Raw genomic sequence first — 15328 nt, 5'->3', positions numbered from 1 at the left:
AAGCCCACTGTGATAGCCAAAATGGGGAAACACAGAAACAAAAGCCAAATGAAAGAACAAGGGACCTATACCAAAGATGAGATAAATGAGGTGCAGTTAAGCAAGGTAACAGAGGTAGAATTCAGAGCCATGATCTTGAGGAAGCTCAACAGCATGTGTAAGTACATGAGCACCATGAGTAAAGACATAGAAATGTTGAAAATCAACCCGTTGGAAATTAAAAACCACCAAGAAAAAAAATGAGATATGACATAGCAGAAATAAAGACCACATTGGAAATAAAAACAGAAGAGTAGAGGAAGCTCAGGACCAGATCTGTGAAATAGAAGGCAGGGTAGAACAAAATCAACCAATCAGAAAACCAGAAACACAGGAAGACAGCTGAAGGGAACTGTGTGACCACTGGAAACGTAATAATATTCGCATCATAGGAGTGCCCGAAAAAGAAAAAAATGAGCAAGGTTTAGAAAATATATTTGAAGAAATAGTGACAGAAAACTTTCTTAATTTGGTGAAGAAAGAAGGCATTCAAGTTCAAGAAACACAGAGAGCCCCAAGTAAAAAGAACCCAAACAGGCCCACAGAAAAACACATAGTAATCAAAATTCCAAAAATTAAAGACAAAGAGAGAATCCTCAAAGCAGGAAGAGATAAGCAACAGGTTACCTATAAAGAAACCCCTATAAGGCTCTCAGTTAACCTCTCAACAAAAACATTACAGGTCAGAAGGGAATGGCATGAGATAATCAAGGTCATAAAAACCAAGGATATGAATCCAAGACTACTCTACCCAGCAAGGCTATCATTCAAAATAGAAGGTCAAATAAAGAGCTTTCCAGACAAAAAAAAAAAAAAAAAAAGGCTAAGGGAATACGTTAGTACCAAACCAGCACTGCAAGAAATGTTAAAAGGACTGCTGTAATTAGCAGGAGAAATAGGAAGAAAACTATAACCACACTAAACAAAAATGGCAATAAGTAAGTATATATCAATAATCACCTTAAATGTAAATAGATTGAATGATCCAATAAAAAGACATAGAGTAGCTGATTGGATAAGAAAGCATGAGTCACATATATGTTATTTACAAGAGACCCACCTCACAACAAAAGACTCCCATAAGTTGAAAGTGAAGGGATGGGAAAAAATCTTTCAAGCAAATGAAAAGGGAAAAAAAGCTGGGGTAGCAATACTCATATCTGATAAAATAGATTTCAAAATGAAGACCATAACTAGAGACAAAGAAGGCCACTACATAATATTGAAAGGATCTAACCAACAGGACGATATAACCTTGGTACACCTATATGCACCGAATATAGGAGCACCAAAATATATTAAAAATCTTCTGGAAGACTTCAGAGGAGAAATTGATAGCAATACAATTATATCAGGGGACTTCATCACCCCGCTGACATCACTGGATAGTTGCTCCAAACAAAATATGAGCAAGGAAACAGAGACTCTAAATGAAGCACTAGACCAAATGGATTTAATAGATATCTACAGAGAATTACACCCCAAAACTGCAGAATTCACATTCTACTCAAGTGCACATTGGACATTCTCAAAGATAGACCACATATTAGGACACAAACTAAGTCTCTACAAGTTCAAGAAGATTAAAATCATATCAAGCATCTTCTCCAATCACAATGGCATGAAACTAGAAATCAGTTGCAACAAAAACATGCAAAGACATTTAAACACATGGAGGCTAAATAGCATGTTATTAAACAACTAATGGGTTACCGAGGAGATCAGGGAAGAAATTAAAAACCTCCTGGAAACCAATGAAAATGAACACACAACAACACAAAATCTATGGGATGCAGCGAAAATATTTCAGAGAGAGAAGTTCATAGCACTACAGGCCTACCTGAAGAAACAAGAAAAATCTCTAATAGACTTATCTAATCTGACAACTTAAAGAACTAGAGAGCAAACAAAAAGAAAATCCCAGAGAAAGTAGAAGGAAGGAAATACTAAAGATCAGAGCTAAAATAAATGACATTCATACCACAAAATCAATTCAAAGGATCAATGAAACAATGGGCTGGTTTTTCGAAAAGATAAACAAGATTGATGAACCTTTAGCTAGACTCACCAAGAAACAAAGAGATAGAACCCAAATACACAAAATCAGAAATGAAAGAGAAGTAACAATGACACCACAGAAATACAAAGGTTAACAAATATTATGAACAATTATATGGCAACAAATTCGACAATCTAAGTGAAATGGAAAAATTTCTAGAAACACATAGTCTGCCAAAACTGGACTGCGAAGAGATAGAAAACTTGTACAGACCAATAACAACTAAGGAAATTGAAGATGGAATCAAGACTCTTTCAGCAAACGAAAGCCCAGTTCAAGATGGCTTCACGGGGGAGTTTTACCAAACATTCCAAAAAGAACTAACATCCATTCTCCTCAAACTATTTCAAAAAATTGAAGAAGAAGGAAGACTTCCAAACTTGTTTTATGAGGCCAGCATAATTCCAATTCCAAAACCAGAAAAAGACACTACAAAGAAAGAAAACTACAGGACAATATCCCTGATAAATATAGATGCCAAAATTCTGAACAAAATACTGGCAAATTGGATCTGGCAATACACCAAAAAAATTATTCACCATGACCAAGTGGGTTCATCCCAGGGAAGGAAGGTTGGTACAATATAGGCAAATCGATAAATGTGATACACCACATAAATAAAATGTGGAATAAAACCACGTGATCATATCAATTGATGCTGAAAAAGCCTTAGACAAAATCCACCACTTATTTCTGATAAAAATGCTCAGCAATGTGGAAATGGAGGGATCCTATCTCAACATAATAAAGACCATATATGAAAGACCTAGAGCCAACATCATACTCAATGGGCAAAAACTAAAAGCATTTCCCTTAAGAACAGGGACAAGACAGGGATGCCCACTTTTGCCACTCTTATTTAACATAGTACTGGAAGTCTTAGCCACAGCAATCAGACAGGAAGAAAAAACTAAAAGGGACCCAAATTGGAAAGGAGGAAGTGAAACTGTCATTATTCACAGATGACATGATACTATACATAGAAAACCCAAAGACTCCATAAAAAATTATCTAGTCTTAATAAATGAATTCAACAAAGTAGCAGGATACAAAATTAATATCAAGAAATTTATGGCCTTCTTATACAACAATGACAAACTCACAGAAAGAGAAACTAAGAATACAATCGCATTGATCATTGCTGCAAAAAATTTAAGATACCTAGGAATAAACTTAACCGAAGAAATAAAGGACCTATTCACAGGAACTACAGGTCATTGAAAAAAGAAATAGAGGAAGATATAAAAAAGTGGAAGCACATACTTTGCTCATGGATTGGAAGAATTAACATCATTAAAATGTCCATGCTACCCAAAGAAATCTATAGATTCGATGCAATCCCCATCAAAATACCAACGGCATACTTCATAGAACTAGAACAATACTTCAAAAGTTCATATGGAGCCACAAAAGACCTCCAATAGCCACAGCAATCTTGAAAAAGTAGAACAAAGTTGAGGGGATCACATTGCCATATTTCAGGTTATACTACAAAGCTACTGTAATCAAAACAGCCTGGTACTGGTGCAAGAACAGGTATATAGACCAGTGGAACAGAGCAGAGAGCCTAGAAATGAACCCAAGGCAATATGCTCAATTAATATTTGACAAAGGGAGCAAGAGCATACAGTGGAGCAAAGACGGCCTCTTTAATAAAGGGCATTGAAAAAAATTGGACAACTACATGCAAAAAAATGAAACTAGACCATCAACTTACACCATACATTAGAATAAACTCAAAATGGATAAAAGACTTAAATGTGACTCATGAATCCATAAAAATCGTATAAGAAAATGTATACAACAAAGTTCAGACATCATACGCAGCAGATTTTTCAGTGATACATCACCGAAGGCAACAGAAACAAAGGAGAAAATGAACACATGGGATTACATCAAACTCAAAACTTCTGCACAGCAAAAGATACAATCATCAAAATGGAAAGGCAACCGACTGTATGGGAGAGCAAAATTGTCAATGATATATCAGATAAGAGGTTAATTTCCAATATATATAGAGTGCTCATACAACTCAACAAAAGGAAGACAAAGAACGCAATTAAAACATGGACAGAGGAACTAAATAGACACCTCTCCAAACAGGACATACAAGTGGCTAAGAGACATATGAAGAAATGCTCAACATCACTAGTCATCAGAGAGATGAAGATTAAAACAACAATGAGGTATCATCTCACACCTGTCAGAATGGCCGCCATCAACACATCATCAAACAAGTTTTGGGGAGGGTGTGGAAAAAAGGGGACTCTAGTGCACTGCTGGCGGGAATGCAGACTGGTGCAGCCACTATGGAAAACAATATGGTGTTACCTCAAAAAATTAAAAATTGAACTTCCATTTGACTCAGTGATCCCACTTCTAGGAATATACCCTAAGCAGCCTGAAACACCAATCAGAAAGGATATATGTACCCCCATGTTTGCAGCAGCACTATTTACAATAGCTAAGATCTGGAAACAGCCCAAATGTCCATCAGTATACGAATGGATAAAAAAACAGTGGTACATATACACAATGGAGTACTATGCAGCTGTAAAAAGAACGATTTCTTATCCTTTGAGACGGCATGGAGGGACCTGGAAAGTATTATCCTAAGCGAATCAAGGCAAACAGAGAAAGACAAATATTATATAATCTCATTGATTTGTGGAATATAATGAACATAACAGTCTGAGGAATGTGGTATTCCCAGAGACATGGAAATGGGGTACAGACTGACAGTGCCCCGAAGAGGGGTTAGTGGAGTAGAGAAAAATCACAGAAGTTATATGCATGTGTGCATGAATAATGGACATGGACAACAACGCTTGGGACAGGGTGGGGTGGGAGGAAGAGTGGGGAATCAGTGGGGGGGGGGGAAGGAGAGACATCTGTAACAAAAATAAATAAATTAATGAAAAAACAAAACAAAACAATGAGAACTGTAAAAAAAATTATTCCAGAGACAAATGTCACAGAACTAGAATAAACACTCCAAATGTTGACATGGAATAAAAAATGACCCTAAATAGCCACAGCAATCTTATAAAAGAAAAACAAAGTGGAGGGATCACATTAGCAGATATGAGGTTATAGTACAAAGCCACTGTAATCAAAACAGCCTGGTACTGGCACAAGAACAGGCTGATAGATCAATGGAACAGAAAAGACAACCCAGAAATTGACCCAAGACAATATGCTCAATTAATATTTGATGAAGTTGGCAAGAGCATACAGTGAAGTCAAGACAGTCTCTTCAATAAATGGTGTTGGAAAAATTGGACAGCTACTTGCAAAAAAATGAAGCTAGACCACCAACTTACACCATACACAAGAATAAACTGAAAATGGATGAAAGACTTAAATGTAACTCATGAATCCATAAAAATACTAGAAGAAGAGGTGGGGAACAAAATTTCAGACATCATACACAGCAGAATTTTCACTGATACAACACTTAAAGCAAGAGAAACAAAGAAAAATATTAGTACAGGGGACAACATCAAACTAAAAAGCTCAGCAAAAGAAACAACTATCAGCCCTGGCCAGTTTGGCTCAGCGGTTAGAGCGTCGGCCTGCGGTTTCTGAGAGACCCGGGTTCCGTTCCCGCTAAGGGCACGTATCTCGGTTGTGGTTTGTCCCTGTCCCTGGTTGGGTCTTGCGGGTGGCAGCCACTCGATCTGTACCTTTCACGTCCGTTTCTCTCTCTCTCTTCTTCTCCCTCCCTCCCTCCCACTTTATCTGAACAAAAAAATGAAAACAAAAATGTCTTCGAGTAAGGATAGAAAAAAAAGAAACAACCATCAAAATGGAAAGGAACCCATTATATGGGAGACCATAATTGTCAATGATACATTACAAAAGGGGTTAATTTCAAAAATATATAGAGTACTCATACAACTCAACAGAAGGAAGACAAAAAGCCCAACTAAAATATGGGCAGTGGACCTATATAGACACCTCTCCAAATAGAACATACAAATTTCCAAGAGGCATATGAAAAAATGCTCAACATCACTAATCATCAGAGAGATGCAAATTGAAACAACTATGAGGTATATATTGAACTGCCATTTGACCCAGTGATCCCACTTCTACGAATATAACCTACAAAGCCAGGAACACCAATCAGAAAGAAAATATGTACCCCCAAGTTTGTAGCAGCCCTGTTTACAATAGCTAAGATCTGGAAACAACCCAAGTGTCCATCAGTAGATAAGTGGATAAAAAAGCTTTGGTACATGTACACAATGGAATACTATGTAGCTGTAAGAAAGAAAGATCTCTTATCATTTCAGATGACATGGAGGGACCTGGAGAGTATTATGCTAAGCGAAACAAGCCAAGCATATAAAGGCAAATATCACATGATCTCAGTCATTTGTGGAATATAATGAACTAAACAAACTGATGAACAAAATTGACCCAGAGACATAGAAGTAGGGTACAGACTGCCAATCCTCAGAAGATGAGGTGTTGGAAGGAAGAGATAAACCACAGAACTTATATGCATGTATGCATAACCAATGGACATATACAACAAAGCTGGGGATCAGGCGGGGGGATGGGGAGGAGGGTGTCTATGCGGAAAAATGGGAAACATCTGTAACAAAAACAAATTAATGAAAATAATTTTTAAAAAAAGAAACAATTTTAATATGAGCCAAGGGAGAAAGTTCCCATTAGAATATGGACATATCTAGGAAGTAAAGTTAATTTTGGCAGAAACATGCACAGAATTTTTGTGATTTTTACACACCAATTAACATGTTATAAAATTCTCCTAAAGAAAACCCTAAGTAACTTAAATAACTGATCACATGTGTGGCCTGATTTTCCTTCCCTGCCCTAATTCCAGCTCTTATGTTTTAAATGAAAATGGAACCCGCAAAACACTAGCCATCCTGCCCTTGGACCCCAAAACAAGCAGAGCACTTCTGTCCAAGTCCATTGTCTGTCTCTCTCTCTTTCACACCCCCTCTCCCTCATACAAACACACACCTTCCTGTATGGCTTTCGGCTGGACCTGTGAGTAATAAACCTTACATTTTCATATTTTCCTAATGGTTGTTGCAATTATAATAAAGGATCACAAGGGCCCATCCAGCCATGACATTGACCCTGGTCTAAGGAACAAGACAGAGGCCAGTGCCCAGGCATTTCTACCCTATTGCATCACTATCAATAGACTGATACTTACAGGGAACAATCATAAAGTCTACATTATCAGAAGAGCAATTAAGAAACTGATGTGTAAAGAATGAGACACAAGGTGAAAACTGAGGTTTCAGATTTTTTAGGGAATAGAATTAGATAATGGATTAAGTAGACAGGTGAAGTTTTTCCACATGAGTAATACCACTTATTACTATTCTACCTACAAAACAAGAACGAATTACATACAATAATATATGTCATTTGAGAAGAAATTATTCTTAAGACATACATCAATGTTGCCAGTGAAGTAAATGAAAACTTCCAAATATTTCTGATCAAAACTGGAAAAAACTTTGTGAAAGTAAAAAAAAAACAAAACAAAAAAAGGACAAAGAGAAATGCTGTCTATATAATAAACAAAACAGAAAGCTTAATAACGTGGTTACTTAAATTGTATAGAGAAGTTAAAACAAACAAAGGAAATTCAAGGACAGAAATAAAAGGAGCCATTTAAAATACCACAGTCTGATGAAAGAATCACAATTTCTGGTTTTGAGTCTTAAAGCCCTGAAATCAAGGGCAGTTTTTCTACTTGGGGATGATTGTGCCTTTTTTACCTGCCATCCCAAAGAATCTTTTTAGGACTCTGTTAATGTCTTTGTTCCTCAGACTGTAGATGAAAGGGTTCAGCATGGGTGTGAGCACGGTGTACATCACTGAAGCTGTTCCAGTTGAGTGGGTAACAGCAGAGATGAGGTACTCCCCTAGGATTGTGCCATAAAATAAGAAGACAACTGAGAGGTGAGACATACATGTAGAAAATGCTTTATACTTCCCTTGAGCTGATGACATTCCACGTATGCAGGACACTATTTTAGAGTATGAGTAAAGGATACCAGAGAGGGGAACACCACCCCATAGCACAGTTACTAAATATATTACAATGTTATTAAGAAAGGTGTCAGAACAGGCAAGTTGGACCACCTGTTTGAGTGCACAGAAGAAGTGTGGGATTCCCAAGTCTGTACAGAAGGACAGCCGCAACACCATTAAACTATGTAATAAGGAATTCAGGACACTCATGATCCAGCACACCAGAACCAGCAGCCCACAGAGCCGCGGGTTCATGATGATCGTATAGTGCAGAGGGTGACAGATGGCTACAAAGCGGTCATAGGCCATTGCAGATAGAAGGAAATTATCCAGCCCCCCAAAGAGCAGGAAAAAATACATCTGGGAAATGCAGCCTTCATAGGTGATGACTTTGCTCTGTGTCTGGATGTTCCACAGCATCTTTGGGATGGTGGTAGAGATGAAACAGATGTCTACCAAGGACAGGTTGGAGAGGAAGAAGTACATGGGTGTGTGGAGATGGGAATCTGAGCTGATGGCCAGGATGATGAGCAGGTTTCCCAACACTGTGGTCAGGTACATAGAGAGGAAAAGCCCAAATATGAGGGGCTGCAGTTCTGGTTCCTCTGAAAATCCCAGAAGAAGAAATTCTGAAATTGAGGTATGATTGCCTGGTCCCATGTAGTGGAAGTGACTATTAGGAAAGGAAAAATAGCATGATTAGTTTTTACATAGATGGCATAGTTGAAATGCTGCAATTATTTATTCACTAAGGTAACAAAATCTATTTTTTGTACCTGACATCCCATTTAAGACACCCTCCTCCCCGTGACATCTCTGATTTGAAATTCCTGTCCTTCTCAGACCTTTTTTCTAAGTGGTTTTAATGAGAAATGTTTCATGCTCTTGAGGAATATTTATTGATATTCCCCATCTCTAGTGAAAGGGATGCTGAGAATCAAAACTCTTAGAATATGATAATAAAGGAACATATACAATATATGTGTCATACACCATGTTGGATGTTGTCATGTGAAGAAAAAGAAAATAGGTATAAAAGAGAGTGGATGGGGTGGGTATTTTGTTGTTGTTGTTGTTGTTTTGGTGTGTGCCCCTAGTGGGAACCAAACCCGGGACTCTCTGGTCCACACGCTGAAGCTCCAACCGCTGAGTCAAACCGGCCAGGGAAATGGGGTGTTATTTTAACTGGGAGTTCAGGCATCCCTGCTAACAAGGTCACATTTGGATTGAGACCTCAAGGAAGACAGAATTGGAGACAAGAGGTTATTTGAGGATGTGTAGGAAAACAGTCAGTGCAAAAGCCCTGAGATGACACTTGTTTTAGACATTCAAGACTCAAAAGTAAATTTAAAAAGTCCAGCATGATGAAATAGAATAGAATCAAGAATACACAACAGAAAATATTAAAGTGCACCATACATATTAAGGGTACATACATAATCGTTCCATGGTTCCCTTTGTTCACGCATGTGTGTGTGTGTGTATGTATGTAATTCTATGTTTGTGTGCAAAAATGCTGGATCTCAATGTAAAAGGTGGGACATAGTAAAAAAAATCTGGAATTCAGTGCAATAAATGTAAGAACAGTTTAAAAGACCAGTTCTTGCTAATGAAGGAATAGTAATAACAGTGAAGAGCCAGCAGAGAGCCAGGTGCAGAGAGAAGAGGCAGCCAGTGTCGGTGCTGAAGTTCCCTCAGACTCAAGAGACCACACATAGACTGGACCTTCACTGCTCTGCTGGCCTCATCACAGCGTCTGCCTCAGCCCCTGATTAATTGTGATTCCTGCACCTATTCCATGTGTATTAGATCACCCTCTTTTTTATATGGCCGAAAATTGGTGAGTCTGGCCCTTCTCTCATTATCTATCTGGCATCTTTCCTTTGTTATTTTTGGCTTTGAGTTTTGATCTCTTTTGTGACACATCTGATGGGATGCACTAACTAGTCCTGGTTCTGTTCCTTGTCAACATGCAAAGTCCTTCATATATATATATATATATGTATATGTATATGTATATATATATATATACATATATATCTATATATCTATATCTCCTCACCCAAGGATATCTCCCCCCCCCCCATTGATTTCTAGATAGAATGGAAAGGAGGGAGAAAGGGAGAGAGAGATAATAGAGAGAAACATTGATGTGACAGAGGCACATCAACTGGTTGCCTCCTGCAAGACCCCAACCAGCGCTAGAGACCAAACGTGCATCCCAGGCACGTGGCCTTGATGGGAAATCAAACCTGAGACCCTGTGGTCTGCAGGCCGACATTTCAACCGCTGAGCCCAAACTGCCAGAGCTCTTCCCAAACTATAATATAAAATCCAGTTTATGCCACAACTATTGATCCCCTCCCTTCACATATTTGTCCCAGAGAATATGATGTCAGAGCACACTTATTTCTTTGCACTGGGCCTTCTTTGTATAATGTGAGAGCACATGAGCAGGGAGCTCACCAAGTTCGTTCACTTATGTGCTTTTACAAATGTGTGCTTTTATATAGAAAAAATATTAAGGTATGGAATATTCCTAATATAAAAAATGGCAGGGGGCCCAGCTAAAGTGACTTAGTTGGTTGAGTGTCATCTAGTGCACTGAAGAGTAGCTGGTTGGATTCCCCATCAGGGCATGTGCCTGGGTTGCCGGTGTAATCCCCGGTTGGGGAGCACGTGGAGGGTGGCCAGCAGATTTCTCTCTTACACTGATGTTTCTCTCTCTCTCTTTCCTCTACTTTCTAAGCATGTCCTCGGGTGAGGATAAAAAAAAAGTGAAAAAAAAATGGCAGGGAAAATAAAACATGGTTATATATTGTGAAATCAAATAATACATTTTTATACATTCCATTAAATGCATCTATACATATGTAAAGGAATTCTATGCCAAATAGCAATGTTTTTAGAAAAAACAAATTTTACATACTAAATAAATTCATTATATATTAGTCTACCTAGCAAACAGATAGGTAATCTCTCAGCTCGGAGCAAGCCTGGTCAGGCTCTCAGGTTACCTCAGGCAGAAATTCTAGGATCCATTCATCCGAATCTTTCCCACAGCGTCTGCTGCACTCTCAGACTCACCTGGATGGGGTCTCTGAAAGGAGGGGCTCCTTGTAGAAGTTGGAGCTGCTCCCTGGATGGTTAATGTCGGAGACTGAAGCTCTGTTCTCAGATAAAAGAGCAGGAGGGAGTCAAGCAGTAGTCTCTGAGCCACTTTGAAGACTCCAAAGAAACAAATATGTTCTGTTCAGCCTAAGATTGCACATGTTGAGTCTGCAGCAGATGAGATGTTTATGTCTCCCTTTATCTGCTCATTAGATACTGTTTTTACTGTTACTCCCACCTCTGAGCACCTGATTTCCCTCTGGGACACTGGTCTGGACTGAATGGAAAATTTCCCTGCTGATTTTGTTTCTAAGGGACCAGGTTAGAAGTTAAGTGAATCCTGTTTTTGTTACTCCTTCTCCATACTCTCCTGACTGCCAGAGGTCTCATCCACCAGCACCTTACCCAACTGTGAGTTAAAGTTTCTCAAAAGTCTGAGACTGAGGAAATGGACTTGACCAGGACCCTTGAATCTTAGAGCACTGACAAGTGGGGCACAAACCGTGATGCCTCAGAAAATTGCTGTTTCTCTGCTCAACCAGAGAGAGAACTGCGTGACTTTGATGGAAAGCTTTGTGCAGTACACTCCTTGTCTTCATGACACATTTGCCACATCAAAGAGTAATTTCATACTTATATCAGAAGATAAAAGCTGACACATTATAAAACCTTTGTTAATTATGAGACATATTTATATAATATTATGCTATATAATCTAAGGTTAATACCTAATGATTTAATTTTTTAAAAGGCTTTCTCTGAGGTGGTAAAATTATGAGCTTCTTTCTTCACCACAGAAATGGGACTTGAAGAAGTGGAGTCATCTGCCCAAAGTTATAATCAGAGTAAGGAATGGGTGTTGATTGGAATCTGTCATGTTGTTTTCAGTTCTCAAATTCTGCAGTGGTTCCCTTTATAACTATGAATCCCCAAGATTCTAGTTCAAGTGCTGATACTGATTCAGGGGGTCCTGGTGAGCCCAGGGCATCTGCATTTCTCATAAGTTCCAGGAAAATGCTGATTTTTCAGGTCCTTGTCTGAGGACCACTCTTTAAGTAGCAAGCTTTGCTCCTGTTACAGAGTAAGAGGCATGTAGTTGTAGGTCATCTTCACCAAAGATTATGTTTGCTTAAGATTTTCAATGAAAGGTATACAGTCATGCACAGCTTAGCAACAGGGATATGTTCTGAGAAATGCATCCATAGGCGATTTTGTGGTTGAGGGAACATCAGAGAGTACACTTACGCAAACCCAGATGGTATAGCCAACTACTCACCTAGGTTGTATGGTTTAGCCTGTTGTTCTTTAGGGGAGGAAAACTAATTTAACCTATTCTCTTCTGGGTTTTTGACTGACACATCCTTGTAATAAAAGACAGATTGATGAGACAAAAACAAACAAAAGCTTAATAACATATATACCTCTTCTGTACATGGGAGAGACCTAGGAAAACCACATAACTTCTGGAAATACCACCTTAACTACCATCCTTACTGAAGACAAATAAAGGTGTTGGGGGAGGGGAGAGGCAGATAGAAAATGCACAGTAAACAGGGTAAGGTTGTTATGCAACTTTAAATAATTGTCTTTTGCATTGATAAGAGTTTCTAGAGATAAAGTCACCACCTCCCCATTCCTGGTATGGCAAAGGAGACACCCCTGCATATGCAGACTTTCCTTACAAATGTAAGTGTCCCTTACAAAGGGTAACTTGTACTTGGTTTTCAAGGTTTCCCCCATGTCTGTAGTGTCTTAAAATTAACCAGCCTAAAATAAGTATTAGGACAAAGAGATGTTTTAGGGTGACAAATTCTGTTCCTCTATAGTTCCTAGGCTACAAATCTGTTCAGTATGTTACTGAACTGAACACAGTAGGCAACCGTATCATGATGGTAAGAATATGTGCAATGTGTGGCACTAACCTGTTACCATGGTTGTGACATCACTAGGTGATAAGACTTTTTCAGCAATCATGTTGGTCCACTGTTGTGCCTCATTGATCGAAATGTTATTATGCAGCACATGGCTGTTCTCTCATTCCGGAAGCTGTGATAAATTGTTTGTTTCTTTTCATAAGGTCTTTGATGAAGCCAAATAATACATTTCTGATAAAGAATCTGTTGTAGGCAGAATAAGGGCTTCCTAAAGATGTCCACAACTAATCCCTGGAAACTTTGAATATGTTATTTTTTATAGAAGGGGGATTAAGGTAGCCCATTGCTAATCAGCTGACTTTAAGATTAGAAGACTGACCATGATTATGCTGGTGAGAATAATGTAATCACCGTGGTTCTAGAACAGAGGTAGGGAACATTCGGCTGTGGGCCTTAAGCCCTAGAAATCCATGCCAGCTAAGATCACACGCCTCACCAAATTAGCCTAACTAAATATAGCAGGCTAATTTTTTTTTTTTTATCCTCACCCGAGGACATTTTTCCATTTTTTGTACAGATAGAGTGGGAGAGAGAGAGAGGAAGAGAGAGAGAGGGAAACATCGATGTGAAAGGGACACATCGAGTGGCTGCCACCCGCACGACCAACCAGGGCCGGGGACAAACTGCAACCGAGGTACATGCCCTTAGCGGGAACTGAACCCGGGTCTCTCCGGACCGCAGGTGGACGTTCCAACCGCTGAGCCAAACCGGCCAGGGCTAGCAGGCTAATTTTTAAGTTGACAAATTTATATAGCCCGTGAGTGATGTTATAAATATCTAAATGGACCTTGGCATAAAAAAGTTTCCTTACCCTAGGGAGGAAATTATCTGGATTAGGTCCCTGGATCTTCAAAGTATTGGCATGCAGTGGCAATACAACTCCTGATAGCTCCAGAAAACTGCTATTTTCCTCTTTAACAAGGGAGAAACTGCAAATTTGGGCACAACACTCCTTGTCTTCATGACCCCTTTGCCAAATAAATAAGGATTTCATATTTATATCAGAAGTTCAGAGCTATTATTCATTCCCACATTATGAAAATTTGTTAATTATAATGAGATATTTATATAATTGTATGCCATATAATTTGAGCTTAGTACCTTATAAGTATTTATGATTTAATTTAAAAATTTTTTTCATTTATTAATTTGTTTTTGTTACAGATATTTCTCAATTTTCCCCCATTGACACCCTCAAAAGTCCATTCTGGGAGGTAGTGTATATATATATATATTTTTTACCCTCACCTGAGGACATTTTTGCATTTATCTTCAGATAGAGTGAGAGGGAGAGAGGGAAGAAGAGAGAGAGAGAGACATTGATGTGAGAGAGACACATCAACTGGTTGCCACCCACAGGACCCCAACCGGGGCGAGGACAAACTGCAACCGAGGTAGGCGCCCTTAGTGAGAACCGAACCTGGGACTCTCTGGTCCGCGAGCCGACACTCTAACTGCTGAGCCATTCCATTCCCTGTTGATGAAATGGGGCTTGAAAGAATTTAGTGATTAGCTCAGGAAGGAGTAGGTATTGATTTGAACAATGACAGGATGCTTTCAGTTTCAAACTCTGGGCCAAACAGTGGTTTCCAAACAGAGAGGATTTTGCCCCTGGGGCTATTTGACAATGCCTGAAGGGAGGCTGCTGAACACCTGTAATACCCAGCACAAATAATTATCCTGTTGTAAAAGTCAATATGAGAAGGTGAGAACACCTAGTCTAGACCAGCACTTCTCTAACTTCAGTGTGCATAGGAGTCACCCAGAATTCTAGTTCAAATGCAGAATCTGATTCAGCAGGTCCTGGAGGGCTCAAGTACTGGAGGGCTCAGGGCTTGTTATTTCCAACAAGCTCTCAGGGGTATTTCCAACAAGCTGCAGGTCCTGGTCTGGGAATAACTTTCTGAGTAACAAAGCTGTGGTTCTGTGTCAGAGTCAGGTGTAAGTGGTTTTAGGTCTTCTGAATTAAATATCGGATCTGCATGTAATTTTGAGAGAATCATGTATTCATTTATTCCAGAGGCTGTGATAAATCCATGTTTGTTTCTTTTATAAAAGGGCCTTTTGTGTGACGCTGACTATTATATATATTTTCCAATGATCTCTGAACGTTTTATTGGCTTTCTGCCCAAAGAGGTGTCCCACTTTGGTTGCC

General features: G+C 39.0%; 1 protein-coding gene across 1 annotated transcript; it reads right to left on the bottom strand.

Moving 5' to 3' along the window:
* Nucleotides 1-7843: 7843 nt before the first annotated feature.
* On the bottom strand, nt 7844-8788 carry LOC118615147 (olfactory receptor 7A10-like). Its single transcript, XM_036239705.1, has one exon. The coding sequence runs from the start codon at nt 8786-8788 to the stop codon at nt 7844-7846; it is 945 nt and encodes a 314-aa protein (XP_036095598.1).
* Nucleotides 8789-15328: the final 6540 nt, after the last annotated feature.

The sequence above is a fragment of the Molossus molossus genome, unplaced genomic scaffold, assembly GCF_014108415.1.
Source record: "Molossus molossus isolate mMolMol1 unplaced genomic scaffold, mMolMol1.p scaffold_m16_p_4, whole genome shotgun sequence".
NCBI lineage: Eukaryota > Metazoa > Chordata > Mammalia > Chiroptera > Molossidae > Molossus > Molossus molossus.
The sequence above is the reverse complement of the archived record's forward strand: the minus strand, read 5'-3'. Positions and strand labels throughout refer to the sequence as shown.

Coding starts and splice junctions, on each gene's coding strand:
- LOC118615147 (XM_036239705.1), bottom strand. CDS start 8,788: ATGGGACCAGGCAATCATACCTCAATTTCAGAATTTCTTCTTCTGGGA.